General features: G+C 38.4%; 1 protein-coding gene across 2 annotated transcripts in view; it reads right to left on the bottom strand.

Annotated features, from left to right (window-relative positions):
* LOC121369269 (muscle calcium channel subunit alpha-1-like) overlaps positions 1-21,628 on the bottom strand; it is a 111,606-nt gene that overhangs the window by 76,029 nt on the left and 13,949 nt on the right. For both annotated transcript variants that reach the window (XM_041494231.1, XM_041494232.1), the window contains exons 3-4: positions 5,644-5,750; positions 3,874-4,026 (exon numbers count right to left, since the gene is read on the bottom strand). In XM_041494231.1, the coding sequence (XP_041350165.1) occupies positions 3,874-4,026; positions 5,644-5,750 (260 nt within the window). The remainder of the gene's footprint in view (positions 1-3,873; positions 4,027-5,643; positions 5,751-21,628) is intronic.

Here is a 21,628-nt window from a genome sequence, read left to right as displayed (position 1 = left end):
AAACGTAAAGCATATGGCTATTTAATGTACCAATACCTCAGCATGCCAAGCTTACGGCTATTTGGTGTCCAACAAGCATGTTGTCAAGATGGTCTCAATTAGTCTTAATTGGAAGATTTATTTTAAAAGGTTAAAACATATGTTGCTATGACATTTATCATAGGGTCTCTGTCAGGTTTATAGACTGACTTAACAATTCCCTCTTGTACTTTTATATATAGGTCCAAACATAACTTCTGTTTGCCACAAACAGGAGATCTTAAACCCACTGGCAAGGCCAGAGGGCATGGGGGCCATATCTCCAATCAAACGTGGGGTTTCCACACACACACACACACACTAACCTTTATATTTACCTCATAACATAACTCATAAAGAATATTGGTGACCCCCAATGTGATGACCCCATCCCCCCCAACCCAATGGCCGATGATTAATAAATCAATGTGCTCTAGTGGTGTCATTAAACAAAACAAACTTCTTTGTATCAAAAAGGGTGGGACGTTTTTAAAGTGAAATGTGCAATCAGATGGTATCCATGGATGGACAGCAGCTGCTAATGGAAAATGTAGCAGCCAGCTGAGACAGATAGAATTAAAAATATTACATCAGCTATTGGGATGGACAGCCAGCCAGGAAGCCAGCTAGACAGATAGAATAAAAATATTACATCAGCTATTGGGTATCAAAGATAGTTTCATATGGACATTGTCATTGTCATAACTTATATATATATATATAATATTTTTCAAACATAGGCTACAAAAACAACATATTTTGCAATGCACTATCAACAATGCTACAAATTTAGACCAGGGCCCATCCCCATGAATTATTTATTGCCTTCTAAGACTAATCCTTTAGGTTCAGGCAGAATGGCAGATTTCAACTACTGTGCGTCAAAACAAAACCCCTAAAATAGAAACGTCTGATCCAGATATAAATGTGAACTAAAATAGAATCAGACACATTACAGAAATACTTAACTACAGAACAATCAGATCTGTTTAAACAACCACCTGTATTAAAAGGCAACATGTACTGAACAGCCAACTGTATTATTCAGATACCTATGTTAAGCATCCACCTGTATTATACAGACAACTGCATTACAGAGACACATGTACTAAATGGTCATCTCTTTTAAACAGCCACCTGTATTCAACAACCACCTGTATTAAACAGCCAACTGTATTGCAGAGACACATGTACTAAATGATCATCTGTTTTAAACAGCCACCTGTATTCAACAACCACCTGTATTATACAGACAACTGTATTACAGAGCCACATGTACTAAATGGTCATCTGTTTTAAACAACCACCTATATTAAACAGACAACTGCATTACAGAGCCACATAAACTAAATAGTCATCTGTTTTAAACAGCCACCTGTAATATACAGACAACTGTATTACAGAGCCACATGTACTAAATGATCATCTGTTTTAAACAGCCACCTGTATTCAACAACCACCTGTATTATACAAACAACTGTATTACAGAGCCACATGTACTAAATGGTCATCTGTTTTAAACAACCACCTGTATTAAACAGACAACTGCATTACAGAGCCACATATACTAAATAGTTATCTGTTTTAAACAGCCACCTGTATTAAATGACCACCTGTATTAAACAGACAACTGCATTACAGAGCCACATGTACTAAATAGTCATCTCTTTTAAACAGCCACCTGTATTATACACACAACTGTATTACAGAGCCACCTGTACTAAATGGTCATCTGTTTTAAACAGCCACCTGTATTAAACAACCACCTGTATTAAACAGACAACTGCATTACAGAGCCACATATACTAAATAGTCATCTCTTTTAAACAGCCACCTGTATTATACAGACAACTGTATTACAGAGCCACCTGTACTAAATGGTCATCTGTTTTAAACAGCCAACTGTATTAAACGACCACCTGTATTAAACAGACAACTGCATTACAGAGCCACATGTACTAAATAGTTATCTCTTTTAAACAGCCACCTGTATTATACAGATAACTGTATTACAGAGCCACATGTACTAAATGGTTATCTGTTTTAAACAGCCACCTGTATTAAACAACCACCTGTATTACAGAGCCACATATACTAAATAGTCATCTGTTTTAAACAGCCACCTGTATTATACAGACAACTGTATTACAGAGCCACATGTACTAAATGATCATCTGTTTTAAACAACAACCTGTATTAAACAGACAACTGCATTACAGAGCCACATGTACTAAATAGTTATCTCTTTTAAACAGCCACCTGTATTTTACAACCACTGGTATTAAGCAGGCACATGAATTAATCAGCCACTTGTATTAAGCAGCCACCTGTATTAAAGATCCATCTCAGTTAAACACATGTCTTTAAATTATACCAAAGCTGAGGTGATAAAGAGTGTGCCCAAATTAAGTATGCCCAAAATAAGTGTGCCCAAAATAAGTGTGCCCAAAATAAGTGTGCCCAAAATAAGTATGCCCAAATTAAGTATGCCCAAAATAAGTAAGCCAAAATTAATTAAGCCAAAATTAAGTAGAAACATGCTAACCTTAAAACATTTCAACAAAAATCAATAGAATGTTAAGCTGTAATTAGATTAAAATAACTTGAAAAGCATTTATGAATATGTAAAACTCTTTATCAGCTATTAAAGGGACATTCCTGAGTTTGCTGCATTGTAAGATGTTTACGACTAATAGACGAGTGTGAAAAACAGCGCAGGTTACACTCAACAAATGGCATACGTAAAATAGATGGGTATATTTATTTCCACTGTTTACAAAAATCAACAGTTTTCATTGCTCATTTAGCTGATAAGAAGGTCCTTTTATTAAAACAATAAAAAAATAAAAACATGGCAGTGGCTTCCATGCAGTCATTAAACTAGTATTTCTTTTTGTTGAACAAATTGGGAAATACTGGTTTCATGAACAATTTTATAGACTTACCAGTCAAAAATCCAATCGGAGCTACGCTGCCTATTTTATTTATTTTGGAGAGTGATTTTTCACTCGCCTTCGCATATTGAGGTATGCGATTTTCCACTCGCCTATAATTTTCAAAAACCATGGACTGATCTGCTAACATAAATAATGTTTAATTAGTTCATGATGAAGAAGATTGAATTGGCTTTGTAGTGACATTACCCAGAGATTTAAAAAATATATATTTTAACACAATTTGATTTTCATAATAATCACTCCATTAAGTGCATTCTGTATAAAAAGTTCAAACATATTTGAGCCTTGTGTTGTACTCACTTTTTTTAACCACTTTTAGGAAATTTTTAGTCAAATTAAATAGAACAAAGACAAACAGATATGTAGTTGTCAATATACTGTAAATTGTTGGTAAAATACATTGTATACAACAAACCCTCTCTAAACCAGTTTATAAGGGGTGTCCAGTTTGGAGAGATTCTATTCTATACTGATATTTAAAAAGGGACTGTGAAACACTTCTGGTTTTGAGTGATTTCCTGGAAATTCCAGTTTACACTGGTTTTGAAGGGTTTCACTATACTGTTGTTTTTTTACAACTGGCGGTAAAACATATTTAAATTCCACTTCTATTCATATCTAGTGACTTGATGAACATTAACTTCATTATATATGTAATAACTAGGTTCTAAGCTGTCATTTGTCAAATCACCAATTGTAAATAATAGATTAATTTGGTGAAGTCATTTCATTATTGATTAGCAAAAAGCCAATTATGAACTCACCACATTTGCTGGCTCAGTGTTTATTTGGCTAATTGAAACATGAATTTGTCTGCAGATTTTCTGACCATATTTACTTCAATGCTAATATTTTGTGATGTCCACCTACAAGCCTAAATACTATGTATTTAACTTACTTGGTTTTTCAAAATAACAAGTGCTGTGCATTTTTCCTGAGAAGAGTTCTAATCCTATGATGGCGTATATGATGATGACGAAGATGACGAGCAGGGCGATGTGTAACAAAGGCACCATAGCTCTAAGAATAGAGTTCAACACTACTTGTAAACCTGAAACACAGAACATATAGCTCTAAGAATAGAGTTCAACACTACTTGTAAACCTGAAACACAGAACATATAGCTCTAAGAATAGAGTTCAACACTACTTGTAAACCTGAAACACAGAACATATAGCTCTAAGAATAGAGTTCAACACTACTTGTAAACCTGAAACACAGAACATATAGCTCTAAGAATAGAGTTCAACACTACTTGTAAACCTGAAACACAGAACATATAGCTCTAAGAATAGAGTTCAACACTACTTGTAAACCTGAAACACAGAACATATAGCTCTAAGAATAGAGTTCAACACTACTTGTAAACCTGAAACACAGAACATATAGCTCTAAGAATAGAGTTCAACACTACTTGTAAACCTGAAACACAGAACATATAGCTCTAAGAATAGAGTTCAACACTACTTGTAAACCTGAAACACAGAACATATAGCTCTAAGAATAGAGTTCAACACTACTTGTAAACCTGAAAAACAATAGAGCTCAACACTACTTGTAAACCTGAAACACAGAACATATAGCTCTAAGAAAAGAGTTCAACACTACTTGTAAACCTGAAAAACAACAGAGCTCAACACTACTTGTAAACCTGAAAAACAATAGAGCTCAACACTACTTGTAAACCTGAAAAACAATAGAGCTCAACACTACTTGTAAACCTGAAAAACAATAAGAGCTCAACACTACTTGTAAACCTGAAAAACAATAGAGCTCAACACTATTTGTAAACCTGAAAAACAATAGAGCTCAACACTACTTGTAAACCTGAAACACAGAACATATAGCTCTAAGAATAGAGTTCAACACTACTTGTAAACCTGAAAAACAATAGAGCTCAACACTACTTGTAAACCTGAAAAACAATAGAGCTCAACACTACTTGTAAACCTGAAACACAATAGAGCTCAACACTACTTGTAAAACTGAAAAACAATAGAGTTCCACACTACTTGTAAACCTGAAAAACAATAGAGCTCCACACTACTTGTAAACCTGAAAAACAATAGAGCTCAACACTACTTGTAAACCTGAAAAACAATAGAGTTCCACACTATTTGCAAACCTATAAAGACATGTTGTCTTAAAAGTGAGTACTGGGATTAAGACTGTTGAAAATGTTGATAATTATGAACCGCCCCTAAGCAACATGTCATTACACTATTAACCTTCTGGATACTGCAGGCAAGATATCTCACCCGACATCACACAAGTCAACATACTGTATACAGTGCATTCCCCAATTCATATTTCCCGCCAGTTTGCACAAGTCAATCACCAGAAATAATAACAGAACACAGGAAATAGATTAATTGACAGTAAATGCGACTTTTTAAATTCTTTGCCAAATTTTAAACAACATTCACTGATCTAAATTATCATAATTTCTTGTTTTTAAAAACAGACAAAAATAATACTTACCGATTCAAATATAAACTTTATTTTATGTATTTATAAAACATTGAAGTGAAAATATGTGAGTAAACATGGTTTTTTGTCAAAACTTAATCTAGTAGTCAGAAGGTTAAACCTACATGTATATCAGCTTCCTTTACCTGTAAGGAAGTGAAATGATGTAAAATTAAGATAAACCAATCATTATACTTACTAGGTGCTCTGGACACCAGTCGTAAAGGCCTCAACACCCTGAAAGCCCGCAGGGCTTTTACATCAAACCCTTTGTTATTTATCATGGAAAGGACTTGACTAACAATACTGAAAAAAAAAGGAAAAACATATTGACTAACAATACTGCAAATACAAAAAGAAAGTATTTATATATTTATAAACATTATCTCAATGTTCTTTATATTCAATGCAATACAAGTATGACATTTTGTACAGGTCACAAAACAATTGAACACTGAAATTATGGCCACCATGACAAATGCTGTGTCTGTCTCATACATCTCCTGTCATCTCTATTAAACTGTATTTAACTTTCAAAAAGATATAGCTCTGCCCAGTAAACAATACAGATGTCATGGTGTGATTTTTCAGTTTTGGTGATGATTGAAAAAGAAAAAAAACCCCATCTTTCTAATCTTCACCAATGACAATGTCAAACTGTACAATTCTATGCGCTACTACAACTTTTATCATGTATAATGAACTAGCATGAAAAACCGCTGTTCAGTTCTCAAAATCATGTCATGAAGTGGGCATTCAGCAATGCCAATGTAAAAGCTGAAATAAAATTGATTAATGTCAATGTATAATACCGGTCTCATAAAGGCAAAGTGTAGTTTAGCTCAATCAAAATTACTTTTGCCTCAGGATTTGTTTTTCCTCAGGCAATTTTGTGAACTGCTAGAGCTCTCTAGTTTCAGACACCCCCCCACCCCCCCAAAAAAAAATAATAACCCCAAAAAACAAATAATAATAAAAAACCATACACACAAAACGAAACAAAAACACAAAAACCCCAACAACCAACAAAGACACTTGAACTTCTTAGCTGTTTCTACAAAGATCCCCGTACATTAATAATTATCAGTGAAGGTGTCAAGGACCAACTGTCATAAATTGACCATGTAATATCATTAGTAGCCACTGATTAACTAATATCAGAAGTCAATAAACTTATTTTTTTTCATTACAATCACAGCTACCTTGTCTGGTTCCAATTAAATATCATGGCAAGGACATTAAGACCTGATTCTTGATGGTGGATCCAATATGAGAGGCTTACAAACATTGAACTACATTAATAATTAAACAGTGAAGGTATCAAGGACCAACTGTCATAAATTTACCATATAATATCATTAATACCTGATTCTTGATGGTGGATGCAATATGAGCGGCTTACAAACATTGAACTACCTGTATGCTCAGATACAGTTGGTTTATGAGAGAGAGAGAGAGAGAGAGAGAGAGAGAGAGAGAGAGAGAGAGAGAGAGAGAGAGAGAGAGAGAGAGAGAGAGAGAGAGAGAGAGACAGACAGACAGACAGACAGACAGACAGACAGAGACAGACAGTCAGTCAGTCAGACACAGACAGACACAGACAGAGAAAGAAAAGTTTTATTTAATGACAAACTCAACACATTTTTATTAGGCCACACTTTTTTATTTTTTCGGATTACAGATCCGACGTTAATTTTATTTTTCCGCCTACTTATGATTTTTACAGTGGCGGTGTCGGGAAATACGAAATAAATAAAAATACAAGCCTTGAAATATAAAGCTAAATCAGTATTTACAAGACCATCCTATTCCAACTCCGTAAGATTTTGTCGGTGCACTTCACTTTCAGCTTTGATCCGGAAGTATTTTATTTGGTGCGGTGCAACCTGGAGTGGAGTGGTATATAGAAAAGTTGAATTCAATCCCATCTGAAACGGAGTGCCGAAGAATCGTTCTCTCCCTTAACATTTCATTAATTAATTAATATGTTTATTTAAATTTTATCTTGATGGATTTTTATTAAAAGTAGTACAAAGTATGTTTTGAATGGTGTTAATACTTTAATTTATACCCAACTCTGACTTTGCTGAAATTTCATTTCATCTGTCAACAAGTTCAGAATTTAGACCAAACGCATTCAGTATGGCCAATATACGTCACAAAACAACGTGTTGACGTCATTGTTTTGACTGAAATCGGTTGTATTTTAAAAATAATTACAATTGTGTTAATATCTCATCAAATACTTTCTCAAATTAGATAAAATAAAGTGCACAGTGCATTAGATATATTAAGGATAAGACTGAATAATCATGGCTCCAGTGTTAGTAACGTAGCTCGTGTGCTGCTTACGGAAACCCCGGAGGTTATGACATAGATTGGCCACATGGCATTGCAACAAAAGAATGGCCGACATGTCAAGTGGCACTACTGTGGAATCCGGGGACATCTGGATATCTATTTCAGTGTCATGTGTTGATGAGCCGATTTTAAATTTAAAAAGTGTTCGGTGAAGGAAACGTGCAGAGAGCTGGCCAACAGAGTAATTCCCGATAGGCATGTTCACTGTCAGATTCTGAAAATAATTGCTGGGACTCACGAATGCGAGGTGGTGAATTTTATTTTTATTTTTATTCCATCCTCCGACATTGCCTCCTTCAAAAATAATCCGTAATCCTAAAAAAAAAAATACATAGGACATATGGCTAAAGACTACAGAGATAATTAGAGAGGAAAGCCACTGCCACCAGTCAATGGGCCACTCTTGTCAGTCAGGAGGAGGACATGAGAGTTATACCAGTTATGAAGCAATGGCTGGAATGATAAATAGCCCAATGGGCCAACCAATGGAGATTGATGGTAGACCGATCACGCATCAGATGAACACTTTTCCACTGCGCTACATCCCACCCTTTTGGTTTACAATGAACCATATAGAATCATTCAGTGCAAACATATTTTGAGCTAAGATTAAAACTAAAGTTCCGCTGATCCGCTTTCATGCTGAATTTGAATCATGAATCATGCCTCAATTTTTTTCTACTAGCACAAATTGAGTAATGCCTGTAGAACGGAGGACAGACGGAAAAACAGATATCTGTGACAGGAGACCCCAAATTAATTTCTGCTAACGATCAGCTACAACACAATTGTGCCAATTCCAGTTCAATAAAGGAATTTTCTCAGTGTGAATTGCCGCAATTTTCACTGATCTGTCGGGATACAGCAAACTACTTTCTTTTAAAAATTGATATTCTGTAAAGTTTGTCTGGGCCACAACGGCTACATGTATCTACTGTCAGGGTGTGTTTGTCTGGGCCACAACAGCTACATGTATCTACTGTCAGGGTGTGTTTGTCTGGGCCACAACGGCTGCATGTACTGTCAGGATGTGTTTGTCTGGGCCACAGCGGCTATATGTACCTACTGTCAGGGTGTGTTTGTCTGGGCCACAACAGCTATATGTATATGCTGTCAGGGTGTGTTTGTCTGGGCCACAGCGGCTACATGTACCTGCTGTCAGGGTGTGTTTGTCTGGGGCCATCTACTGTCGGCTACGGCTGCATGTATGTGGGCCACAGCGGCTACATGTACCTGCTGTCAGGGTGTGTTTGTCTGGGCCACAACAGCGGCTACATGTACCTACTGTCAGGGTGTGTTTGTCTGGGCCACAGTGGCTACATGTACCTGCTGTCAGAGTGTTTGTCTTCGCCACAGCGGCTACATGTACCTACTGTCAGGGTGTGTTTGTCTGGGCCACAACGGCTACATGTACCTACTGTCAGGGTGTGTTTGTCTGGGCCACAGCGGCTACATGTACCTACTGTCAGGGTGTGTTTGTCTGGGCCACAGCGGCTATATGTACCTGTTGTCAGGGTGTGTCAGGGTGTGTTTGTCTGGGCCACAACGGCTACATGTACCTACCGTCAGGGTGTGTTTGTCTGGGCCACAGTGGCTACATGTACCTGCTGTCAGGGTGTGTTTGTCTGGGCCACAGCGGCTATATGTACCTACTGTCAGGGCGTGTCAGGGTGTGTTTGTCTGGGCCACAGTGGCTACATGTACCTACTGTCAGGGTGTGTTTGTCTGGGCCACAGCGGCTATATGTACCTGTTGTCAGGGTGTGTTTGTCTGGGCCACAACGGCTACATGTACCTACTGTCAGGGTGTGTTTGTCTGGGCCACAGTGGCTACATGTACCTGTTGTCAGGGTGTGTCAGGGTGTGTTTGTCTGGGCCACAGTGGCTACATGCACCTACTGTCAGGGTGTGTTTGTCTGGGCCACAGCGGTTATATGTACCTGTTGTCAGAGTGTGTTTGTCTTCGCCATAACGGCTACATGTACCTGGTGTCAGGATGTGTTTGTTTGGTCCACAGTGACTACATGTACCTGCTGTCAGGGTGGGTTTGTCTGGGCCACAGTGGCTACATGTACCTGCTGTCAGGGTGTATTTGTCTGGGCCACAACAGCTAGATGTACCTGCTGTCAGGGTGTGTTTGTCTGGGCCACAGTGGCTACATGTACCTGCTGTCAGGGTGTATTTGTCTGGGCCACAACGGCTACATGTACCTGCTGTCAGGGTGTATTTGTCTGGGCCACAACAGCTACATGTACCTACTGTCAGGGTGTGTTTGTTTGGGCCACAGTGACTACATGTACCTGTTGTCAGGGTGTGTTTGTCTTGGTTACAATGTTTATATGTACCTGCTGTCAGGGTGTGTTTGTCTTGGCCATAATGGCTACATGTACCTGCTGTCAGGGTGTGTTTGTCTTGGCCATAATGGCTACATGTACCTGTTGTCAGGGTGTGTTTGTCTTGGCCACAGTGGCTATATGTACCTACTGTCAGGGTGTGTTTGTCTGGGCCACAACGGCTGCATGTGCTGTCAGGGTGTGTTTGTCTGGGCAACAGTGGCTATACGTACCTGCTGTCAGGGTGTGTTTGTCTGGGCCACAACAGCTATATGTACCTACTGTCAGAGTGTGTTTGTCTTGGCCACAACGGCTACATGTACCTGTTGTCAGGGTGTGTTTCTTGGCCACAACGGCTACATGTACCTGTTGTCAGGGTGTGTTTGTCTGGGCCACAGTGGCTATATGTACCTGCTGTCAGGGTATTTGTCTGGGCCACAGCGGCTACATGTACCTGCTGTCAGGATGTTTGTTTGGGCCACAGCGGCAATATGTACCTACTGTCAGGGCGTGTCAGGGTGTGTTTGTCTGGGCCACAACGGCTAGATGTACCTGCTGTCAGGGTGTGTTTGTCTGGGCCACAATGGCTACATGTACCTGTTGTCAGGGTGTGTTTTGTCTGGGCCACAACAGCTAGATGTACCTGCTGTCAGGGTGTGTTTGTCTGGGCCACAATGGCTACATGTACCTGTTGTCAGGGTGTGTTTTGTCTGGGCCACAGCGGCTACATGTACCTGTTGTCAGGGTGTGTTTGTCTGGGCCACAATGGCTACATGTACCTGCTGTCAGGGTGCGTTTGTCTGCGCCACAGTGGCTACATGTGCTGTCAGGGTGTGTTTGTCTGGGCCGCAACGGCTGCATGTACCTGCTGTCAGGGTGTGTTTGTCTGGGCCACAACGGCTAGATGTACCTGCTGTCAGGGTGTGTTTGTCTGGGCCACAGTGGCTACATGTACCTGCTGTCAGGGTGTGTTTGTCTGGGCCACAGTGGCTACATGTACCTGTTGTCAGGGTGTGTTTGTCTGGGCCACAACGGCTACATGTACCTGCTGTCAGGGTGTGTTTTTCTGGGCCACAGTGGCTACATGTACCTGTTGTCAGGGTGTGTTTGTCTGGGCCACAACGGCTACATGTACCTGCTGTCAGGGTGTGTTTTTCTGGGCCACAACAGCTACATGTACCTGTTGTCAGGGTGTGTTTGTCTGGGCCACAACGGCTACATGTACCTGTTGTCAAGGTGGTTTTGGTCTGCACAGCACTTAAATATGACATCAAATCCATATTCATCCATTCTGCTACTTGTAAAGCATTAAATACATATTTATAGACTGTTGCACAAAATGAGATAGGCACCAATTACATGTATATTAATAGTTTGTTACACATTAGTACCAAATACATGTACATAGTTATAGTTTGTTACACATTAGTACCAAATACATGTACATAGTTATAGTTTGTTACACATTAGTACCAAATACATGTACATAGTTATAGTTTGTTACACAATGTGGTGTCTGTCACACATTAACTAGTACATGTATGTTGATAATTGAAGAAGAGAAAACCCTCCCAACTATCCTTTGCCATCTAAGTGAAATAAAAAGGTTCATCTTGAAGTTAAATCATATTACAGTCAAAACTGTTCTAATCGCAACCTGTATTAAGCAGCCACCTGTGTTAAAGAAGCCACACTTTTATTCTCCCAAATCATCTAATATAGCATAAACTGACCTTTATTAAACAGCCACCTGTCTTCAAAGGCTATGGTGGCTGCTTAACATATTTGATTGTACACACATGTATGTATGTACTTGGTTTAAAAACAGTATAGAACAATCTGGTTTAAATTACAAATAAATATGTGAAATATGATAACATTATGTCTGTTAGGAATATGTTGTTACACAAATGCTTCTGAATATATTTTTAAACAATTGCTTCTCAATATATATGTTACACAAATGCTTCTTAGTATATTGTTACACAAATGCTTCTGAATATATATATATATATATTATATTATACATATATTATACAAATGCTTCTGAATATATTGTTACACAAATGCTTCCAGTTTGATTGAACACCGATTGTTTAGAAGGTCAACAGAACGTATAAATTTGACGCTAAAAGCCGACAACCAGTTCTCTTTAAGAGCAAAATCAATCAGTATTATCTGCATGAACAGAAAATATAACAAAAGGAAAGAGAAACACTTAAAAAGAACTGATAATACTGGCACCAACAACAAAAAAGTACAGTCAGTTGGCACTGACAATAGCTATATGATGTAACTATATGATATTATATCAACACCACAAAATGGGAAGTTATTATTACATTGTCACCAAGCACATTTAGTGACCACATCTGTCTTGATTATATACATATATGTATACAATGGACCAAAACAAACACAAAAACTGAATAAATCTGTATTCACTTTAAAGAATGGACAAACATGGATTGAAGAACATTACAGATTTATTAGCAGCTGCTGTTGGTTCTGTAGCCACGTATGTGGTTCCAACAATGGACAAAATAAACCCGAGTTATTAGTTTATGGGCAATATCAATTTCCCATTATGGCAGGCATGATTGCATCAGGCGACAGAGTGATAAAGTAGTGCATCTCTGCAGACAGTCCCTGAGAGCCACCTCGGCTGTGTAAATTATCCCTGCCATGGTGTAAATTATCCCTGCCATATTATAACAGGTCCTGACAATCACAGCTGTGCTGTCGTGTCTACCATTGCATATCTGCTTCAGCAAATCACAGATAATTTAAATGAAAATCACGTATTACAATATACATGTTCATTTCTTTTCTCGATATACTGGGAATATTTATTGACAATGTTTGGTAATCTACATCAGGCACGGAGGAGGGGGACTGGGACTCAAGCTCCTGGCCCCCCACCAATAATTCTGAATCAAAAATATTATTGTTAGTAAATCTTAAGGCAGAGATGAATTTTACTTGTAGAATACAGGAAATTACATTTCCAGACATCTAGTTTTCAAAATTTTACAAGAGAGCACACCCCAGAATACTCCTAGAAACTTTGCTTTGTGCCCTCCAACTCAGTCAGCCCTCCCCGCCCCCCAGTGTCTACTTGCTTCTATCGTGCCTGTATATGAACAAGAAGAAGCGTTGTTGCAAGGGTTTGGTTTTTGGGGTTTTTTTAACATCTCTGCCAGAAGCAGTTTGACAGTGGTCCGGCCCCAAATCCAATAGCAAAGTATCCTTTGTAGGATTTTAGATGTTTTAATGCATGCCATTACATGGCTGCTTTGAGGTATAGCTGTATTAAAAATATTAATAAATGGGGTTTTTTAAATTACAAAAAATAATGGTTCAGCTAGACTTGTAGTAACCTGACATCCCTGTTTAATGTTGTTTCTTTCTAATTTGACTAATAAAATTATATAATTTAATATTTACTTAACTGCTGCAATTTTTCTATACTGTATTGATTAAATTAACCTAAAAAGCAGCTTTAAATAGTTTGGAACTGCAACTGGAACTGCAATTGCTACTGCCAGCTCTCCTTAAAGGATGTTTTCTTTGGACAGAGTTCCATTTAACGGTATCACAGGAAAAGACACCACTTTGGATTCTTTTGAAATTTATTTCCATACCACCAAAAAAAAAGAAAAAAAAAGAAAAAACAACAATTATTATCAAGCTATTCATATATAAAAGTAACAATCTGAGCCCAATTTCCACCTTTTGTCACACTATTTTTCACTGCTACAATGAAAAACAAATCTATAGTGGAACCCTTTAATTATGTAACAGATATGAATGTGATGCTTTACAAAACTACAAACACATAATGTGGTACACTGTAATACACTTAAAAGATCACATTCTTCTCAATGCTTATTGTTTACATTTGATGAAATATGGCAGACCTATTATTATTTTAAGACATCTAAGTTACAAATTCATGTATTAATAATTTATTAATAAACCAAATGATTATTTTAAGATTATTTCAGTTAGAATTTTCTTTTTTTCATTATGAAAAGTCAATATAAAGAAAACTAATAGAAAAATCAGAACAAAATGAAATGAAGCAAACAAAACAAAAAATTAAATTTAAAAATAGGCCCTTGGGCATAAACAGTCACCTAAGTACATATAAATTGTTGACCCCTTACCTACCACTAATACAGGACACACATTTTCATGGGGAATCAAAATGCTTCTGCATAGCTTTCCTACAAAATTTTGTGGGAAATTATCTATACTAATTAGTAATAGTTGTGGAGAAATGACTGATTACGGGGCTTTTAGAGTGCACCAAAGATAGGCGATAAACAGTGTTCCCCAAATAAGTATGCTAAAATAAGCAAGCCTAAATTAACTACAGACACAGGGCTTCTAGATTATGGTAGCCCCACTTCCATGGTTAGTGATATTCAATGTTGGGCTAGTAAATAACTACTATTGCCATGCCAGGCAGGGCTTCTAGATTATGGTAGCCCCACTTCCATGGTTAGTGATATTCAATGTTGGGCTAGTAAATAACTACTATTGCCATGCCCGACAGGGCTTCTAGATTATGGTAGTCCCACTTCCATGGTTAGTGATATTCAATGTTGGGCTATAAATAACTACTATTGCCATGCTAGACAGGGCTTCTAGATTATGGTAGCCCCACTTCCATGGTTAGTGATATTCAATGTTGGGCTAGTAAATAACTACTATTGCCATGCCAGGCAGGGCTTCTAGATTATGGTAGCCCCACTTCCATGGTTAGTGATATTCAATGTTGGGCTAGTAAATAACTACTATTGCCATGCCAGGCAGGGCTTCTAGATTATGGTAGCCCCACTTCCATGGTTAGTGATATTCAATGTTGGGCTAGTAAATAACTACTATTGCCATGCCCGACAGGGCTTCTAGATTATGGTAGTCCCACTTCCATGGTTAGTGATATTCAATGTTGGGCTATAAATAACTACTATTGCCATGCTAGACAGGGCTTCTAGATTACGGTAGTCCCACTTCCATGGTTAGTGATATTCAATGTTGGGCTAGTAAATAACTACTATTGACAGACAGGGCTTCTAGATTATGGTAGCCCCACTTCCATGGCTAGTGATATTCAATGTTGGGTTAGTAAATAACTACTATTGACATGCCAGACAGGGCTTCTAGATTATGGTAGCCCCACTTCCATGGTTAGTGATATTCAATGTTGGGCTAGTAAATAACTACTACTGACATGCCAGACAGGGCTTCTAGATTATGGTAGCCCCACTTCCATGGCTAGTGATATTCAATGTTGGGCTAGTAAATAACTACTACTGCCATGCCAGACAGGGCTTCTAGATTATGGTAGCCCCACTGCAATGGTTAGTGATATTCAATGTTGGGCTAGTAAATAACTAATATTGCCATGCCAGGCAGGGCTTCTAGATTATGGTAGCCCCACTTCCATGGTTAGTGATATTCAATGTTGGGCTAGTAAATAACTACTATTGCTATGCCAGACAGGGCTTCTAGATTATGGTAGCCCCACTTCCATGGCTAGTGATATTCAATGTTGGGCTAGTAAATAACTACTATTGCCATGCCAGACAGGGCTTCTAGATTATGGTAGCCCCACTGCCATTGCTAGTGATATTCAATGTTGGGCTAGTAAATAACTAATATCTCCATGCCCGATGACTAGTGAAAAAAAACAAAAACGTTTTCAAATGCATTAAATTTAAGTCCATTTTGTAAATATGAATATCCTGTCGCCACCCCCCCCCCCCCCCCAAATATCTAAGGGTTTTTAAGATTTTAAGCTCTATGTCTATCTTTAGGTGACATAACCTATTATTCCTATTAGTATTTACTTAAAGTAGGGCTAATTTTTAATCGTGGCTAGTAAATTTTTAAAATCACTGATCATGTGGCTATTGGATTTTATAAAAATTCTAGAAGCCCTGACAAACATGCTAACCTCAAAACCAATGGAATATTAAGCAGTAATTAGATTAAAATTATTTGAACTGCATTTCTGAATATGTACAACTCTTTACTAACTATTATTAACATTACTGCACTAAAACAACCTTGGTACTCAAACCAGACCAAAAAAACCTGTTGTGCCCACATTAGTAAGATCTAAAGTCCTGGAATAAATGCATTTCTCTGTACAACTCTTGTGAATACTACCTGTCCCCTGGGACAAACTGGGGAAATTCACAAATCTGAAAAACCATCTAATGACCATATACATATGAGAACACTATTCAGTCCTGATAATTCTAGAAATAGAGAAGATTGTTTTAATATTAATAACATTACTGGCAAAGGAAATTGATTTGGTGTGAGGAACCTATAAGACCATTTGGCTCCCAGCCCAGTCAGTATCAATGTGTATTGAATGTTCTTGGCTCTGAGGCACTCATCCAATCAGTGGATCTTTTACAGGAAAGCAAGGGTGTGGTAAGAAAGGAGAGGAATGTATAACGGATGATGGAAATGTTTTTATTTGACATACTCAACACATTTTATTTACAGTTATATGGCATCAGACATATGGTTAAGGACCACACAGATATTGAGAGAGGAAACCCACTGTCGCCACTTCATGGGCTACTCTTTTCGATTAGCAGCCAGGGATCTTTTATAAGCACCATCCCACAGACAGGGTAGTACATACCACAGCCTTTGATATGCCAGTCGTGGTGCACTGGCTGGAACGAGAAATAGACCAATGGGGATCGATTCTAGATCGACCGCACATCAAGCGAGCACTTTACCACTGGGCTACGTCCCGCCCCAGGAATGTCTGTTTAACAACATCACAGCAGAACTTTTAAACTATGGCTATCTGGAAGGATGGAAGTAATGTCTGTTTAACAACATCACAGCAGAACTTTTAAACTATGGCTATCTGGAAGGATGGAAGAAATGTCTGTTTAACAACACCACAGCAGAACTTTTAAACTATGGCTATCTGGAAGGATGGAAGAAATGTCTGTTTAACAACATCACAGCAGAACTTTTAAACTGTGGCTATCTGGAAGGATGGAAGTATTGTCTGTTTAACAACATCACAGCAGAACTTTTAAACTATGGCTATCTGGAAGGATGGAAGAAATGTCTGTTTAACAACACCACAGCAGAACTTTTAAACTATGGCTATCTGGAAGGATGGAAGAAATGTCTGTTTAACAACACCACAGCAGAACTTTTAAACTATGGCTATCTGGAAGGATGGAAGAAATGTCTGTTTAACAACACCACAGCAGAACTTTTAAACTGTGGCTATCTGGAAGGATGGAAGAAATGTCTGTTTAACAACACCACAGCAGAACTTTTAAACTGTGGCTATCTGGAAGGATGGAAGTATTGTCTGTTTAACAACACCACAGCAGAACTTTTAAACTGTGGCTATCTGGAAGGATGGAAGAAATGTCTGTTTAACAACACCACAGCAGAACTTTTAAACTGTGGCTATCTGGAAGGATGGAAGTATTGTCTGTTTAACAACACCACAGCAGAACTTTTAAACTGTGGTTATCTGGAAGGATGGAAGTATTGTCTGTTTAACAACACCACAGCAGAACTTTTAAACTGTGGCTATCTGGAAGGATGGAAGTATTGTCTGTTTAACAACACCACAGCAGAACTTTTAAACTGTGGCTATCTGGAAGGATGGAAGAAATGTCTGTTTAACAACACCACAGCAGAACTTTTAAACTGTGGCTATCTGGAAGGATGGAAGAAATGTCTGTTTAACAACACCACAGCAGAACTTTTAAACTGTGGCTATCTGGAAGGATGGAAGAAATGTCTGTTTAACAACACCACAGCAGAACTTTTAAACTATGGCTATCTGGAAGGATGGAAGTAATGTCTGTTTAACAACACCACAGCAGAACTTTTAAACTATGGCTATCTGGAAGGATGGAAGTATTGTCTGTTTAACAACATCACAGCAGAACTTTTAAACTATGGCTATCTGGAAGGATGGAAGAAATGTCTGTTTAACAACATCACAGCAGAACTTTTAAACTATGGCTATCTGGAAGGATGGAAGTATTGTCTGTTTAACAACATCACAGCAGAACTTTTAAACTATGGCTATCTGGAAGGATGGAAGTATTGTCTGTTTAACAACATCACAGCAGAACTTTTAAACTATGGCTATCTGGAAGGATGGAAGTATTGTCTGTTTAACAACATCACAGCAGAACTTTTAAACTATGGCTATCTGGAAGGATGGAAGAAATGTCTGTTTAACAACATCACAGCAGAACTTTTAAACTATGGCTATCTGGAAGGATGGAAGTATTGTCTGTTTAACAACATCACAGCAGAACTTTTAAACTATGGCTATCTGGAAGGATGGAAGTATTGTCTGTTTAACAACATCACAGCAGAACTTTTAAACTATGGCTATCTGGAAGGATGGAAGAAATGCTTACTTAATAACGATGCATTCAACAAATGTTTATTTAAAGTTATACACACAAGATATTGGGACACAGAAAATGTGGAAGGAAGGAAATGTTTTATTTAACAATGCACTCAAAATATTTTATTTATGGTCATATGGTGTCAGACATATGGTTAAGGACCACACAGATATTGAGAGAAGAAACCTTTTCGATTAGCAGCAAGGAATATTTTATATATACCATCCCGGACAGGATAGCACATACCACAGCCTTTGTTACACCAGTTGTGGAACACTGGCTACAACGAGAAATAGCCTAATGGGCTTACCGACAGGAATTGATCCGAGATCGATTACACAAGAGCAAGAGTTGTACCACTGAGCTATGTCCCGCCCACAGATAATGTGAGGAAACCTACTACTGCCATCATGAAACATTTTAATCAGTATCGCGTCACAATTCGTTACGCAAGTTTCAGAGATCGCTAGACGATTTTAAAACATTAAACAGTAACTGCTAATCAATGTTCAATTGACTAGGAATATCGCTAATCAAGATTTTGAAAACAAAATGTTCTCTGGGGCCATGCTATGGGTTACTTTTTTATCAGCATCATGGAATCTTTTATATGCACCTTCATACAGACAGGATAGTACATACCATGGCCTTTTTTACACCATCATAATAGATAATTTAGTAAATTTTTCTGCTTACCCTGTTCAATACACATGGGATTTTTTTTTACAATGAATGGCATCATTCATTTCCATATGGGTCCAAAAATAAAGTTTAAATGTGGTACTAATACTCTTCTGATGTAGAATGTTTAAAATTATAAATAAAGTTTAATTGTGGTACTCATACTCTTCTAATGTAGAATGTTTAAAATTATAAATAAAGTTTAATTGTGGTACTCATACTCTTCTGATGTAAAATGTTTAAAATTATAAATAAAGTTTAATTGTGGTACTCATACTCTTCTGATGTAAAATGTTTAAAATTATAAATCCAATTTTTTTTTCACCAAACATTATTTATAAAAAAGGTTATGTCCGTTATTTATCTTCCAACAGACACTACACTGGTACTAAAACACCATGATCCTCGATTTGATAATTTGTTTTAACGTGAAGCACATCCATGTAAACCAGCCTAGTGAACGATTTTCAGCTCAATCTTGCTGAATGCAGACATGGCCACAGATGACAATTAATATTTACGCTATGTTTCTATTAGCGTTTATAGCACTTTTATTAATACCTGGGGGCAACTTGTTCTGAAAAGGACAACCCCTGCTGTTCAGCTCTTTCTCCCAGGATACTAATTTAAACAAATACATCTACTGAACATGGCCACAGTATACTCATTTTAAAGTAAAATTACTACATTTGCATAGGCTGGAATTATCACAAAGAAGTCTTCAATATTAACAACAGAGCTCGAACTTAAGAATTTTCATCCATGGCATTTTTGTTTTTAAATTGCCGTGGGTAAAACGGACCACTGACGACAATTGTGAGCCTGCCTATGGTAATTTAAAAAAAAAAAAAAAGACTTTTGCAGCAAATAATATGATAGGTTATTTTGTTGCTTGTAGACATATTTTAGATGTACAAATGGTAAATACTGGCAGATAATGTATATTCATTCTGCTGTTGCTGAGGAGTTTACTGACTATAGTAATTTTTATCAAGTGGCACGAAGGTGATACTCCCAGCACACAGCAATTTATATTTCAAGGATGGCAACTGCCGCCAGTGCCATTGTTAAGATGGAGCCCTGAACAAGTTTCACATGTTTGCAAACTACATACTTTTTTTCCCCCATCAACTTTTGTTTAATTCACTTCAAAGCTGTCTACCATAAAACAATCCCGATGGATTGGAACATGCAGGTAAGCGTCCTTCAAATCGATGGACGCCGCCCATTCCCTCACCTGAAGCAAAGCGCGAACAGACTGAACCATCTTCATAGATGGAATAATGACTTAAGAATTCAGCAGCTTCAGGTTTAGAATTGGTCGCCACTCGCCATTCTTCTTCTGGGCGAAGAACAGATGGGAATAAAATCCCGGAGTGCCCAAATCTACCTCCTGGATGGCTGGAGAAACTCGACAACCATCTTCTCCACCAGTACTCGTTTGTGGATAGACGGTACTGCAGGTAACCAGGGAGAGGACGTCAGTGGAGGAGGTGATGAAAACGGAATTCTATACCCATGGGTCCAGATCTGGCAGTTCACACCAACTTTGAACAAAATGGCGCAATCTGCCCCCCACAGGAAGATCTGCTAACGGAACCTCCGTAAGCAGATGTCGATTGTCCACGCACCCTCATCCCAGCTGCTTCCCACCCCTGGGAGCCTTGCCCCGAGTGGAACCATGAAAACGTGCCGGCTTCCCCTGAAAACGTCCCTGTTTCGATGAACCACAGGCATTACCAGACTGCATGCCCACAGGGATCTGATAACTGTCAAGAAAAGTCGATTTCTTAACAGTTTGAGACTTAAAAGTAGAAGCCACCTGGCGCTTACGAGCAGTTCTGGACTGAGCAGCAGGGACGAATTTCGCCGCTTCTTGGTCCATGACCAAGTTAAAATTGGTCCCAAAAATTAAGGTTTTAACAACACCCGTCGCTCTCAGTCCAGCCAGGTAGTGATCCCAACGCAGAAGTAGACTGTTAGCAAAAACACGCCCAGCAAGCTGAGTGACGTGATAAGAGGCTTTAGAAGCCGCCAACAAACGGAATCCACGCACACCAGTCAGACCTGCTCCCGTACAAAACTAAGAACCACCTGGTAATCATAATCGTCATCTGGCGTACCATCGTCCAAATTGGGAATCTCATCAAGCACCAAACCTGGTGCCAACCCTTCCCCCGAACCACACACTGATTCAGAGGGAAAATCCTCTTCCGAAGAAGACATTTTTTCAAACGACGCGCCATGCGCTGACCGTAACAAAAACGAAACTGCATGGGCAGGACGATGCAGACCGGCCGAATCTGCAAACTGGTCCAACCCCGGTCTTGCTGGAAACCCCGGCAGTGGAGGGACTGGTGGAGGCGATTCCCCTAGCC

Source organism: Gigantopelta aegis, chromosome 3 (assembly GCF_016097555.1).
Source record: "Gigantopelta aegis isolate Gae_Host chromosome 3, Gae_host_genome, whole genome shotgun sequence".
NCBI lineage: Eukaryota > Metazoa > Mollusca > Gastropoda > Neomphalida > Peltospiridae > Gigantopelta > Gigantopelta aegis.
This window is presented reverse-complemented; position numbering and strand designations above follow the sequence as displayed.